This window comes from Triturus cristatus, chromosome 6 (genome assembly GCF_964204655.1).
Source record: "Triturus cristatus chromosome 6, aTriCri1.1, whole genome shotgun sequence".
Lineage (NCBI taxonomy): Eukaryota > Metazoa > Chordata > Amphibia > Caudata > Salamandridae > Triturus > Triturus cristatus.
Window position 1 is genome coordinate 1,325,203,744 of NC_140589.1, and position 15,396 is coordinate 1,325,219,139.

The following is a 15,396-nucleotide window of genomic DNA, read 5'->3' on the forward strand; positions in this document are numbered from 1 at the left end:
TAAATTTCAAACACCGAAAGATTACTCCCCTGTGGCCTCAGGCCAATGGAATGGTGGAGCGATTCATGGCTACTATTGAAAAGACAATACAACAAGCTGAACTAGCTCATCGGGACATTCAGCCAGCCCTAAATGAAGTGTTACGGGCCTACAGGACCACGCCACACAGCACTACTAACCAATGCCCTGCCACCCTGATGCTGGGGCGAATCCCACGCACTCGGATACCAGCCGTGGACGCTATCACACAATCCAGATTCACAAATTCGGACCATGAGACACTGGTAGAACTTGATCGGACCAAGAAGGCGAAAATGAAGGAATATGCGGATCACCGTAGGCATGCCAAGACGTCTGACATTCGAGAAGGGGACTGGGTGCTAGTTAAGCAAGAAAGGAAAACCAAGGCTGACAGCTGCTACTGCGCTCAGCCACTGCAAGTAATCAAGAAGAAAGGGACCATGATCACGGCGGAATCCGGAGTCAAAAGAACAACCAGAAATGTGTCACACTTCAAAAGGTGTAATCCTACAATATATACTCGGGCTTGGGATTTAAACTGGGACACTGATGAGTCAAGTCAAGAAGAAAATAAATATGAAGAACCCCAATCGACTTCAGGAGCCAGTGACAGTAGAGAGAGGCATCTCTCTGTCCGACCACGAAGCAGCCGACCACAGAGAACTGTTAGAAAGCCCAGCCGACTCATTGAAGAACTTTGAAAGTAGAACTTTGAACACTCAAAATACAAAGGGGGGAGATGTCGTATCGCCATGCCTGTCCTGGGTTACAGACAGGATCTGGCATGGCGGGAAGGGGAGGAGCGTGAGGGGCAGGAGTAGCGGCACGTGGGAGACAGGAGGAAAATAAAGAACGTGCATAAATTCCTGCTGGTGTCCCGCGTCGTTAATGAATGCTGCGGGGCCGGCAGGGACAGGAGAAAAGTGACCCTTCGGTGGGATTACTTGCGAATCAGAAGCCCTCTGTGGAGCAGCTGTAGGTCAACCGTAACCGTTAGGCTTCTGCAATAGGAACAACCACTGGCAAAGCCAGTAGGTCTCACCTTTAGGAGTTCTGAGCTGTTGGCTTTGCCAAATTCTGTCTATAAAGTAATGTTTAAAAAAGGTAAAAGAAAAAAACATTTCAAAATTCTGGCTGAAAAGTAAGCATCTTATAGTGTCTCAAAACGGTACATAGATTCCAATCTTTATAAATGGCATGGATTATGTTTCAAATACTTTTGACTCCCGAAACTCTGAGGATAATTTAAAAATAATAAGGAAGTGTCACAAGTTAAAGGGAAATGCTTGCCAAGTCCTAATTTACTTTCCAATGGATTAAGCCATTTGCTCCTCATCAGTACCCCAGTGCACAGATTTACTTACCTCATTTAGGTGTCATACTAAGTACACCTTCAGCTTCAGATGCCACCTGAGTGAGTGCAGCAGATGGCCCTACCCCAGCGCCATGAAGGTGTTTGTGTGCCAAAGCTTGGGTCTTAATGCAATAAATAAAATGCAGGAGCTAAAGCAAATACAATGCTTAAAGTATGCTCTCCAGCTATACCTAGCAACAAATATCCCACTTGCTATGCTTTTACAGGTACACTGGGAGGGGTGGGAAACAACATAGGCTGGGGAGGGGTTATTTTAGAGGTGAAGCAGTACTGAGGGGAGCGAGCCAGATAACATGTACTCTCATTGAGTGCTGAATAAAAAAAAAAAGTAGTTCTTTCAAAGTGAGCAGTGAAAGGATACAAGTCAGCCAATCAAATGGATTGTAAAGAGGCTATACTGCAAAGAAGGGACAAATACCAGACAAGGGAGGCAAACAATCAAATAGGAAGCACGCAAATGAGAATAAAATAAAGCGACCCAATGGTATACAATGAGCAGACTGTAAGCTCACAGTAAACTCACAATAGTTCTTTTGCAACCAGACAGCTTGCGCTGTCTGATAGGCTCGACCTAAAAAGTGTTTTCCTCCCACCACTTTTGACTTGGACTGCTAAAAGAACCCCACCGTGTACAATGACATGTTTTTATATCTGGATCATGAAAAGAGGGGGGGGCATCTAATACAGCCCCTGTAGCAAGGTCCACTCACTCAGCAGATGAGTACATAATACAGCTGCACAAAGACCCCCTAAGATCCCTTGTGGCTGCGCTACTTTCACCTTAGTCGAATAACCACTTTTGCCGAAAACGAATAACCACGAATGCAGGCACCAAACAGTCGGCTACATGGGCCATCCTTTCTACCACCTTCAGATTGCAGTGGTTCTTGAAAGAAACTTGTTAGTTTGTGTAAAGATAACACTATACTTTTTTCCATAACCTTAATCACAATGGTAAAGACATTGTCAGGGACTGAGTTGTCAGACAAGGTTTTGGGCGGTATTTTGGTGTATGCCCAGCAAGTCCCTAGAAATGCTTGGTTCAAGTTCACACAGTTAAACTATATACACCAGACGTATCTGTCCCCACACTGGATTACTAGGATGTATCATGGAGCTAGGCATTCATGTCCCAGATTTATGCAGACACAATCCCACTTTTATCACACGGTGTGGGAATGTTGCCACATTCAGGCATTCTGACAGGGGATAGGAGGGATGTTGGACGTGGCGACATGGTAAATATCCCATTAGAGATGCTTCATTTAAAAAAAATGTCTTTATTGGGTTTTTACATGAATTTCAACAGCTACCAATAATGAATATTCGCACCAATACATCGCACATTTGAACCATGCATCAAGCAGTAAACGACATTACAACATATTAGACAGTACTTTGGCGAGATGCATGTGCGCTATCAAGTGTATTAGCGTGCTAACACAACAGACAGTGCCCGACGAGATGCACGTGCGTTATCAAATATAACAGCACGTTAACTCTTGGGGGTAAACTGTAGGGCGGGGAGCCTCATCTATGCAGTTTAGTAGGTTGAGTGCGGATACCTGTGCTAGTGCGCTGTCTACAGTCCCATTAGAGCTGCTTCATTACCTTCTGGGTCAGTTTTGCAGACCCAGACGACTTTAGCAGATCTGTAAGTTCATCGATCAGGCACTGGTAATTGCCAAAAGGAACCCAATAATGTGCTGGAAAGCTAGAGTCGCTCTAGACTTCCAAAAACAGCTGCTTGATATGATCAAATGGACGAATGCACAGGTGGTCACCCTGACAGCCTTGTGCAGAAACAACAGCAGGCGCCTGTTGGCAAACAACTGGGATGCCATCACGATTGCACTAGAGAGCAAGACAGATGATTGGCCACTGTGAGCAGTGCCCTCCTAGAATTACATACTAGATATACTCCTTGCTTTCATAATGTTGAGGGCCTCAGGGGCTCCCTTATTTACCGTCAAAGCTGGTATGTGTTTAGTGGCAAGCCCATGCATATTAGAGGATTTTAAGGTTAAATTATAACAGGACTGACCGAGGGGGAGTTAGGGGGAATTTGTTTTCCTTCTTGCTGGTTCTGACATTTAGATACTGCTTAAATATCACATGTAGAATTTGAGTACATGTCATATATAGGGATTGTGTGATCTTAAAATTGTTCACTATTCCATGGTGGGTAGAGGACTGAGGACAAGGTGGTAAAATAACAAAAAAGGAAATAAAGATCTACTGTAATCAAAAGGGTGAAATCCGGGAAACAGCAATTAGAATGATGGCCGAGCCACGCGTTGCCTTTGCAACGCGGTCGGAACAAATGTGCCTTAACCACGCATGTCACAATGACATGCCATAGGTAAAGCGATGTTGGACTTTAAAGTCCAACGCTTTCCATACTGTTGCGCAGACTGGAGTTGGAATACTGTTGGAAAGACTTGCGTGGTTAAGACGCATTCGTTGTTCCGCCCACGTTGCTAGGGCATTCGTGGTTTAGCCATGCGTGGTTCTGTCATACAACCGTAAAATCTACATTGTGATTCTGTAGAAATGGGGTAAAAGCGACCCCGTTTATGCAGTGCCGTAATGAAACTTGAGGGGGCCTCCCCTTGAAAGTACATGGAGGGCCCCCCCATGCTCCATACCCAGTCAGCTCTCAGGCCAGGGGGCCCACCGCCCATGCACAGTGTCATTGGGCCCCTTGGAGGTCGAGGGCCTCCCGCACCACGGGGGCTTTTGTTACGCCACTGTTTATACGGCTGAAACGCCATCACATCTCTCATCTTCCCCACCTGTGCGCTCAGCTAACCATCAGAGACCTTTAATCCTCAAGTTTTGGGTTCCTAACTGTGCTTAATTTGTAGAAATTAATAAGCACAGGTGCCCAAACTTTCACTGAGGAGGCTCCTGCCCTCTTCCGTCACTCTCCATATCAATCGAGGGCCTTCTTTTGAGTCTGGCTATTCTGCACTTCCCTCCACTGCCCCTGGTGCTGTGAACTCTCCTCTACATTCTGATGAGCCCATCGCCTTCTCACATCTCCTCCTCCTTCTGATTGCTCAGACGTGCAGTTTTCCACAACAGTCTCTGCTGCTCCAAACTCTCCGCTAGCCTAGGGTTCTCCAACCTTTTCCAGATGCATCAGACAAGATGACATTAGTGGCCACCCCATACAGGGTTACCAAGAGTGATCACTCCTTTGCATTAGGAAGAGCTACCATAAGCAATGTAATGATGGTCTTGACACATGTTTTGGAAATGCAGTCATCTTATCCCCACACTTTAGATTAACAGTTTTTTAAATACATAACCATTGGTTTAAAATAAATGCTTTTAATTGTTGCCAAAGATACCCCTCAAAAATTTAATTTTCTGAAAAGAAAAAAACATGTTTGCTCAAAATACCAGTTTTCATTGTTAGTAAATATGAGTCATTTTTATCAGTACTCACGTGTACAACTCCATCACCAGGACATAGTCTGCCTCACTGGCCCGTGCAATATGATCATATGCCAGGATATTGAGGATGCCCAAAATAGCTGCAGATTGCCACCATAACTCCAACACCACCATTGAGTTATGGTTGAATACCACACTGCCAAAGACGCCCACAATATGTCAAGAATGGCCATCATTATGTCACGGATGGCCACCAAGCTGTCAGTGGTGGTTGGATTACACAAAGAATTCCCACAATATGTCAAGAATGGCCATTATTACGTCACGGATGGCCACCAAGCTGTCAGTGGTGGTTGGATTACACAAAGAATTCCCACAATATGTCAAGAATGGCCATTATTACATCACGGATGGCCACCAAGCTGTCAGTGGTGGTTGGATTACACAAAGAATTCCCACAATGTGTCAAGAATGGCCACCATTATGGCAGTAGGTAGCCAATATGGGATCCAAGGATGTCCAGAATTATGCTGGCACTGGGCACTATAATGTCAAAGATGTTCAGAATAATATGTCAATAATGGATAGCGCTATGTCAGAAGTGTTCATCATTATGCTAGGGTGAACATCAAATATGGTTGGAGAGGTCTCAACTAGGCCAGGGATTCTCCCAATAGGCATAGAAGGACAACCATAATGCAAGGGCTACTAGCATTACGCCAGGGATGGCCACTGTTGTGCCAGAGATTACCCTCATATACCAGTGGACAAGGCATCAAACATCAAAAGGATGGCCAACAAGGGAGAACACTAGCAGGGAGAATCTCTACAACACCACAGAAAGAGAAAACAACCCCCAAGGCGTGTCTAGTTGCTGCACATTCCCCTGTTCTCCTTGGATTGGGCTGTGTTCGCACCCAGTTTGCACACCTGCACCAGAATGCTTCTGCTCACACTCAAATTGAAGGATTGACATGCCCCAACAAACCCTTTAATGCACAGCAAGCAGACAATGCAACAAATATGGCTACCCACCTGTCGGAATCATGGTGTCATCCACTGGTAAGTATGCCTCAGCTGCAATCGTAACTTCATGATCGTAGACATTGTCTGCACCCTACAAAAGGCATTCAGACACATTAATGGCGACAGAGGATATTGGAAAGACCTTTCACAAATGGACATCAGCAGAGTGCTTAGAAACACAGCAAGCCATCAGGCTGCAAGCAACAGGTTTTCAAACCAGGCTGTTGCAATACCCTCCTATTCACAGTACTGTTTCAAGGGGAAAAGAGTAAACATATCATAAAAAGTTTTATGTTAATTTTTCTTTGAAGTCACCTTTTCATTAGCAGTTGAACTAAGCACGTGCATAAAAATAATGTGTATGCAATACCTGATTCTAAATTTTAAATAACCTTTTCCTAATGTCTACTAACATTCCACCATTCATTGCGTACGAAAGAGGGGTCTTTTATGCTCTTTTGTTAAACAAAGTATTAAACAGTTTTCTTTTATAAAAATGATATTGTTAGAAAGCGAATATTCTTTCGATCACTGGCTATTTGATCAAAACAGATCCCTTTCTAAGACGGTCATCATACAACTGAAACATATAGTCCCTCCAAAATAAAGAGAAGCAAAATAAAATTTCAAAATTGAGAAAGGGTAGTGATAACAAGCAACTGTGTTTAGTGTAAGTAAAATGTTTTCCCATAAATTATAAATGAAGAGAATACAGTATTTTCCATCTGGCTGACCTGGCATTCCTTATACAATTAAAATACAATGACATCAATTACAATGCAAATAAAGGAGCTACAGTGCTGGTAAAAGAATAAACGACCCACAACCATTTTTTGTTAGGGTGCCATTCGAGGTGTAAATGTCTGATCTTGATTCACAGAAACAGATCTGTGTTTTATGACAAGAGACAGAATTATAACTGCGGCAGTCGCGGCCCGTCCCCTGCCAAAGTGGCAGGGCCGGCGGGGGGAGGTAGCTAGTAGGGGGGTGGGGGGGGGGGGGGGGGTGGGGGGGACGGCAGCACTCGGAGGTGGGGGCAAAATAAAAAAATATTTAAAAAAGAAATACCTGATCGCCGCCGCAGTCCGCTCCATCCTGCTCTTCCTGATTCTGGGACAGGCTCCCAGACTGCACTGCGGCCAATTATGATGCTGGAGGAAAGCAGCATCATAAATGGTCTGAGCGCAACAACTACGTGCTCCCAGGCAGACTAGGAGCCTCTGCCTGCTTTCTTCAGCCCCAGCAAAGCAGCTGGGGCTGGAGAAAGCTTCACTGCGCATGAGGTGTTGAGCCGGCCTGAAACGGCTGGCCAAACACCTCATGGGCAGTGCACTCTCCCACCACAGTGCTATCCCCATAGACCCACCACAAGACTCGTCAGAGTCTTGGGGCAGTCCAGGGTGATTAAAAAAACGATAATAAAATGGGTTAGAAACCATTTTTATTATTGTTTTCTTTGTGGCTGGAGGCAGGGAGGCAGCGCTCCTCCGCCCTAACGGAGGGGCCGCCTCTGAATTGCGGAACTTCAACTTCAGGATGGATGGGCTGACTGGGGCTATGGACAGCTGGAGGATTTGGCACCCTGGAGTCAAAGCGTATAGACATACATCCGCGGCACACAAATCCCAATCCTGCATAGACCTCATTCTGCTCACAGCGAATGATGCCCTTCAGGTATGTGCATCCGTCATTCAGACTCGGGGCATATCAGACCACTCCCCAGTCTAACTAAAATTTGTCTCGCCACCCACCATTCGAAACCCATTTGGAACCTCAATATGAGGACTTCCTTGCCACGGACATTGATGCCTACTTCCAGACCAAGCAGGGCTCTGTTAAGCCCCCCACAATGCTATGGGAGGCAGGCAACTCTTTACTGCATGATCACCCCAAAAGCTTTGGACTGATACTGCTGGTTTTTCAATTCTGAGAGTGCACTGAGGACTGCTAAACAGACCTCAGTGCCGGTGTTCTAACCCCTTACAAAATGTATGTTGAATTGGTTACCCCAACTGCCATAAGCTGATTTACTTAGAAGTCCCTACTATATGGTACCAAGGTTACACAGGGCATGTAAGTTAGAGTGTCCCCCCAGGGTTGCAGCACTGGTCGTGCCACCCTATGTGTGACAAAGTACAAAATAGCTCCCAGCCTACCACTGCAGCCTGGAAGAGCAGTTTTAAACTGCTAGTTTGACTTTGCCATTTAAACCAATGGCAAAGACCCCACTTCCCTTAACAATATATGTAAGTTTCCCCTAAAGAGGACCTATGGAGCCCTAAGGCAGGGAGCTGTAAATTGTTACGTAGGACATTTACTTTTAATATGTCCTGACTGCAAAATGTCAAAATTATTGTTTTTGCTGTGGAAAAGTTAGTAGTCCCATTGGCTAACAAAGAGTACCGGCTGACCTCTCAGGCCGGCTAACTTCTGAATGGGACTACTAAAATGGGTAGTTCAAGGTATCAAATTAATCGTGACATTAAATTCGACTTGATGCAGCCTGATTCCGAAGGCACAGCAAGCTAATTATCGGTGTACACCTCCTACTTAACAAGACATGCTTAAACCACAAGAGGTGATGGAAAGAATGTTGGAATTAAACTCACAGGTACTCACTCTGGGGTGCATTACAGCCCATTGTATTTTTAACTCAACTATGCCATTACAGACAAGTATCCACCATATAAATTCAAGACTTGGAGCAAACTGCTGGGCCATGTCCCCCACGAATAGCAACACAAGTCAAATCATTACAGGCTACGATGAAAGAAAACAACACTGTTCCAACCAAAGATAGGCAAAGATTGTGTAGGGTAGATGGAAGAGAAGGTGAGTGGAAGGTTTTAGGTGGAATACGAAGGAGGAGGAAAAATAGATTATGGGGAATGTGAACAACAAAAATTGTGGGACAGTGGAAGACTACGAAAAAGTCGGACGTACAGGACAAGAATGAAGAGACGTGGGCAGTGGCAGTAATGGCTCACACAAAGTGACAGGGAGAAATGGGCATCGAAACGAAGGAACATTTTGTAAGGTGTTGATTGGTGGGAAAGAGGATGAAACTCAGAGGAAGAAAAGGATGGTCAAGTTAGAAGATGATATAAAAAATGACTAGGTAAAGTTGTGAAGCAAGGCTAGAAGGCCAGGCGGCAGTGGGAAAATGGAATTATAGACGCACAGATTGAGGACAGAAGAACAATGGGGGAAAGAAAGACAGAGGTTGAGGAAGAAGATGTAGCAAGAGGTGTCAAAACATGTACAAAAGTATGCGAGATTGAAAATACGCAAGGACAGAGGGAATGCAGAGGATGTGAAAATAGTCAAAAGACCATCTAGGATACATGAAAAACGTACCTAGGGAGAGGAGAAAACAAGTTAGATGAAAAGAGGATGGGGGACAGCAAAGAATATACAGTGGTCTACACACAGACACATGGATGCAACAGTTACGATTACGAAATGATGCAGGAGAGGAATCAGAATTTAGGGAGAGGTGAATGAAGAGCCACATGTGAAAAAGAATGAATGAGAATGAAGGCAGAGGACACAAAAGACTAGGAGAAACAGGGGTAAATTGATTAAAATGTAGAGGCAATAATGATAAGGGAGAGGATAAGTTAACCATGAGGCTGGAAAAAGTGAAGAGGGTTGGGAGTTATGTTAAAAATATAAAGAAAACCTGAAGAAAAGTGGATGGGTAAGAATGAAAAACAAAAAATCCTCATGCGCCTGTATTCGATTCTTTTTATATAAAACATAATGGTAGACAGTCACTGTAATGTAAGACACTGCGATAACACAGGGGATGTGACAGAGTCACACACAGGCTATTCATTTTCCTATAGCAGAAAAAGCACTTTTACAAATAAGGAGTGGCATGGGATGATCCTGCTGATGACATGCAAAGCAAACAAAAGGCCAACAAGCCACAGGTTCCCAACATGGAGTGCTGTTGAGAAGATGTACCACCCGCAGCCCAGCCCTCCAAGGTTATGTGTGGTCAAGTTCAGAAACCTTTACAGAACAAGCTGTGTGGAGGGGGAAATGCTCTATAGTCATTCCAGAAAACATAAGTATAACATAAAGATATCAATAACTAGTATTATTACATGTCCAGCCAGGTTGAAGTAAGAATGGTTGGTGAGATTGATGGGGGTGGTCTTGCTGGTCTGTGCTTTGTAGTTGACAGTTAGCTCATCTCTATCAAGTGTGTACGTCACCCACACTTTCAACTCGCCAGGGTAGCCTTCTTCGCCATCTTCACTAACAAGGGAGAAGCATACACCATTTGGTAGCACCTCAGGAGTCCAAAGTTTCTGTAAAAGAGAAATTGGGTCTTATCAAGAGTTTGGATTCACAGGGTAACATACATTTTTAGAAAAATATCATGGCACCTTACACTATAACGTTGATGCTTTCCATTATAAATTATCTATAATGCAGCCAAAGGACTAGCTATGGCAGATATATATATATATATGTAATGAGGTATGCCGACAGAGCGGTGAGGTCTCCTGATTGTTGGATTACATGGGCAGTGTACTCTGAACTTTCAGCTAAGGTTTTACTCATTACTGGGATTATTAATAACTTTGGATGTCAGCGACACCCACTTGGGTTTTATTTGTCATTGCGGAACTTCAACCTCCAGAAGGCACTTTGGTACACGCCCATTGGGGAGGGATGTTGGTGAAATTGAATAACTACCCTGCAATGCTGTGGCTGCTCCGTTTGTGATTTGCCTATGAATAAGAACGAGATGTTCGAAACGTGCCAGGCTCCCCAGGGAGGATTCCTGCTGTGAGTCCGTGTAACCTTCAAGTCCTCAATAAAGTGGTGAACTTACTGTGTGTGCCGTCTCATGCAGGGCAACCTTTTCTTCTCAAAAATAGCGGCTAGGCTCAGCCGCGAGACCGCACTGCCGCGAGGAAATGCGGATTTATGGCGACTTTGTAATGAGGTATGCCGATAGAGTGGTGAGGTCCCCTCATTGTTGGACTACATGGGCAGTGTACTCGGAATTTTCAGCTAAGGTTTTACTCATTGCTGGGGATTATTAATAACTTTGGATGTCAGCGACACCCACTTGGGTTTTATTTGTCATTGCAGAACTTCAACCTCCAGAAGGCACTTTGGTACACGCCCATTGGGGCGGGATGTTGGTGAAATTGAATAACTACCCTGCAATGCTGTGGCTGCTCCGTTTGTGATTTGCCTATGAATAAGAATGAGATGTCCGAAACTCGTCAGGCTCCCCAGGGAGGATTCCTGCTGTGAGTCTGTGTAACCTGCAAGTCCTCAATAAAGTGGTGAACTTACCATGTGTGCGGTCTCATGCAGGGCAACTATATATATCTATAGATACTCTAGCACATGCGAGCCATCTCTAACAATGACGCTGCTTATCCAGTGGCGAGACACTTCAGAGAACACCATGGAAGTGATTTACAATATTTAAAATACTTTGCCATTGATGCAGTCTTGCCTCTCAGGAGGGGTGGGAATCGTGATTACCTCTTACACAAGCTGGAAACTCAATAGATCCTAGAGCTGGCTTGTAAAATACCACTTGGCTTGAATGCAAGCGAGGATTTTTTCACTTGCTTATACTACTATCTGCCTTCAGCACTTTTATAGTTATGTATCCTCCTTTTAGCTAAACATCAGATACGCCTCTCATTTATATGAATTTTACAAATTAGTTATATTATAATTTTACACATGTTTTTTAACTAAATCACAGCTGTGATTTAGAAGGGTGTAGGCACTTTATGATTTTAGCAACACCAGCACTTTATGTAAAATTGATGGATGTATACCCATTTGGGCTGGACATACTTTGTTTGTTCCATATAGCATTGGCAATCTTGTGCATATGTATACAGGATATAGACAGGAGCAATGGTATTTTACCACTATGAGTGATCTTCAGACAAGCTATAGTGATTAACATGATATATCCCAGGCAGGACGTTAATGGTCTTAAGATTTATTGTATATTTTATACGGTGTCTTATTGTATTTTATCCATGTTTTTAACACCTTTTAGCTCGATCTGAGGAATGTCAACACATTAAGGTTATTTAGATTCTATCTTTATGGATTTTATCTGATTTTAACCATGTGTTTTTATGTGCCAAATATTTATACTATTTTATGAACATTCATCAATAGCGCATTTTGCTCTGATTTGCACATATTTATTTTGAATTCATTCAAAAGAATCATATTCATGATACATTGTGCCCATGCTCCCCCCAAAAAACTACAAAGAGTACCTTGTTTATTTCCATCATGTCTTGACATCACGTGTGTTTACCAGGCACTTGCACTTTAAAAATGAAAACATTTCTCCGTTTCGTGTCATGTGATCAAGGCCTCGTTGGAGGCTGAAACGCGTAATGGCAGAGGTGCGGGAGTTTTCCAAATAAAACAACTTTGCACTGACTCTGGGTCTGCCTTTTCGTCCTTTTGATATATATATAATTTGATAGAAGAGCTGAACATGATCTGTGAAGGCACTTTGCAACATAATGTCGAGGGCTGCACTAGCGTAGGCATGTGTATATACAAGTAGTAGATTCCGGAGTGCAGTTCTGTGTAGTACATGGGTTGCGCAAAGCACTAGCATTAGGACAGAAAAACGAATACCTTTTTACCTTTTTTAATGAACTGGGATCTTACAAACATGTCAGTAAAGTCAAAAAGAGGATTTAATAAATAGGTAAATGTTAAACGACTAATAGGCTAGAAAAGGATATACATGCTGAAATGACACGGCTCAAGCTAGCTTACTAATCCCATCGCAGCAACGAGAACTCACCAATCAAACACAAATAAACAAAGTAAGGTTGGTTGCAGAAACTCAAAAACTATAAGAGTTTTCACGTGAGAGAAGAAGTAATCTCAGCAAAAATCTCAAGTCAAGAAGGTCTAGGTACAACCACATAACCTTTTCACAGACAGAGAAGAAACTCAATATTAAAACAGATTTCACCCCAAAAATTACAGAGATCAAACTTTCATAGCATCCTACTTACTTTGTCAAAACCGTTTATTCCGCCATGTATACTGTTTGGTCCATTGTTGATGGCCAACTGGTATTCCTTTCCTTCAAGTGAAAATTTTCCTTTCGCAATTCTGTTAGCAACTCGTCCAACCACAGCTCCAAAATAGGGATGCTTATTTAGATACCCTGCCCAGAAGACAAGAGCAAGTATATCTTGATAAATGATCCTCAACACATTCTAAGATGTTCATTCTGTTTGGACAAGTACTTGACTTCCACCAGAAGACCCACTTTAAAAGGTAGTAGCATTATTCACTATGAGCTGGAACCCCTTTTTAGGTCGAGCCTAGTGCAACGCGCACGCGCTGCTCTAGGAGAGGGCCTCTTGGAATCGCTACAGCTTTTCTCAGCTTTTCTTGAAGATTGTGCGTGTGGTGCTCACACGCTATTGGGCTTTGCGTGTGTCTTTCTAAAAAGACAGCACGCAATTGGGCAAAGGCGGGTGCATGTCCCACCTTTGTATCCGCCCATGGCCTACGGCTTGCGAGCAGCAGTGTCATCTGTTTCCAATTATCACGCTCGAATTGTAAACAGATGGCGGCCGGGCTGCCCCTGGCTTTTTTTCCCCTTTGTCACTCGCTGCTATTCCACTGCAGAAACCCCTTCGCTCACCCTCTCTCTGCCCCCCAGCCTCTCTTCCTCCCTTTAGATCACTGTTGTCTCTAGCTCTCCGCTTCTCGCTCAGCCCCTTATCGCCCGACTTTGTCCTGCCAGCTCCCTGGGGTTGCCCCCCCGTCTCTCTATTCTATTGCACCTTCATTCCTAATTCTTTTCCGTTCTCTAAGTCGTTTTCCATGTCTCGCACCCCATCTCTCCCCCTACTGCTTTCTGAACGATTCTCTACTCTTCTTTCCCCCTTTCTTGCTCCCCCAATCCCCCCACCCCCGCCGACTTTCTGTTCGAGCAGTCTCTAGCTCTCTGTCATCTCTTCATCATCCTCTTTTTATGCTGTTTCTAGCTCAGCCTCTCAGCGCTATGAACTGACGGGTATGCTATCAGATGTTTTTGTAGCGCCCATTCCACCTACCGGCTGTCAAGGCGCTGCGATGAGGCTTTGTAACACCGGAACTTAATAGGAATCCGGGCCTCACCTCAGCATTCCGAGAATGACGCAAATCTCCATCTGGTTAAATAAACAGTGTAAACGACTACGCCCTTCTGTTTTTTGGCACAGCTTGTGCTATATAAAACAAGCATTGGCATAGCCAATAGGTCTCGCCTTTGGGACCTTATAAGTGTTTAGTTATCCAGCACAATATCCTTGGTGCAACAAGATCAACTGTTGCTTGAATAAACACTTAAAAGGTCCCAAAGGCGAGACCTATTGGCTATGCCAATGCTAGTTTACTTAGATGAGACATTTTTCCTTGGTTTAACAATGATGACCTGCATTTATTTTGGGGAGGGCACGTGTGCAGAAACTTTTCACAAACGTTCGATGTGGTGGTATTCATAAAGACATATGTTTAACCATTATTATATGTAAAGCACAAATTAAAACACATTTGTCCAAAGTCACTGCACTTGACAGACCTTTGGCCACAATCATAGACCCTCAACATCATTAATACTCAGCTCAGTTCAGCTAGGAACATTTTTGTCTGCCGTATTCTTGCAATAATCTTTTTTGTTTTGTTAATATAGCTTTACATATTTAGTTTTAAAGTTTATCATTCATTCAATTTCATTGTGGAGTGTATAGGTTTTTAATTTACGTAGTGTTTGGTGAGGAGGGTTATTATTTGCCATTTCCGCCTCTTTAAAGTCTCCCACAGGTCCACCATTCCTTTTTGTCGGGATGGGTTGTGGCAATTTTGTGTTCTTTGAATACAATGCATCATGTTCTGTCCCACACAGGTGCTATTAGGAAACAAAGCAAATCAAACACAGGGAGGGGAAACCCTGCACGTGGCCATGGACACAAACAATTATGTGGTGAGCCTCCCAACAAACAGGGAGTCCATTGTGAATCACTATGCAGTGCTTGTAATTTATGGGTAGCAGACTGATAGCAGAGCCCACATTGACTATGTTTTATCCAAAGAGTTCCTTATGATTAATCCCAAAACGACTTCCTGGGCCAACAGGCATGATGGACCCAGAGGACTTCTGGTGATATCTAGATTCCTTCTCAGACTGTTGCCAAAGAGCTTTTCTTGTTCCAAAACAGTCACCTTTGGGACCGCCTCCTCTATTGATTGTTTTGGCCTTTATTATTTCTCCTCATAATTCATCCTAAAACTCATTCAGTGCAGAGTCTGCTAGATCATTTAATTCCTTACAATCGCTCTACGGTTTTAGGATAGTAAACAGAATACTATTACTTTTACAAAAATATTACTCACTGGAAATTGTATATGACTACTGTATATGATTACTGTGTCAAAACAAACATGTACAACCCTATGCCATCTTATAGAGTGATCTTTGACTGTTGACCAACCAACCACTCTAGAGTCAAGTACAATAAGACTGTCTTAGCTAGTCTTTTGCAAAGATT

The 15,396-nt window shown here is 43.6% G+C and overlaps 1 protein-coding gene across 1 annotated transcript in view; it reads right to left on the reverse strand.

Annotated features, from left to right (window-relative positions):
* GALM (galactose mutarotase) overlaps window positions 1-15,396 on the reverse strand; it is a 168,871-nt gene that overhangs the window by 55,510 nt on the left and 97,965 nt on the right. The window contains exons 2-4 of the mRNA XM_085612322.1: window positions 12,868-13,022; window positions 9,937-10,143; window positions 5,834-5,915 (exon numbers count right to left, since the gene is read on the reverse strand). Coding sequence (XP_085468448.1) covers window positions 5,834-5,915; window positions 9,937-10,143; window positions 12,868-13,022 — 444 coding nt within the window. The remainder of the gene's footprint in view (window positions 1-5,833; window positions 5,916-9,936; window positions 10,144-12,867; window positions 13,023-15,396) is intronic.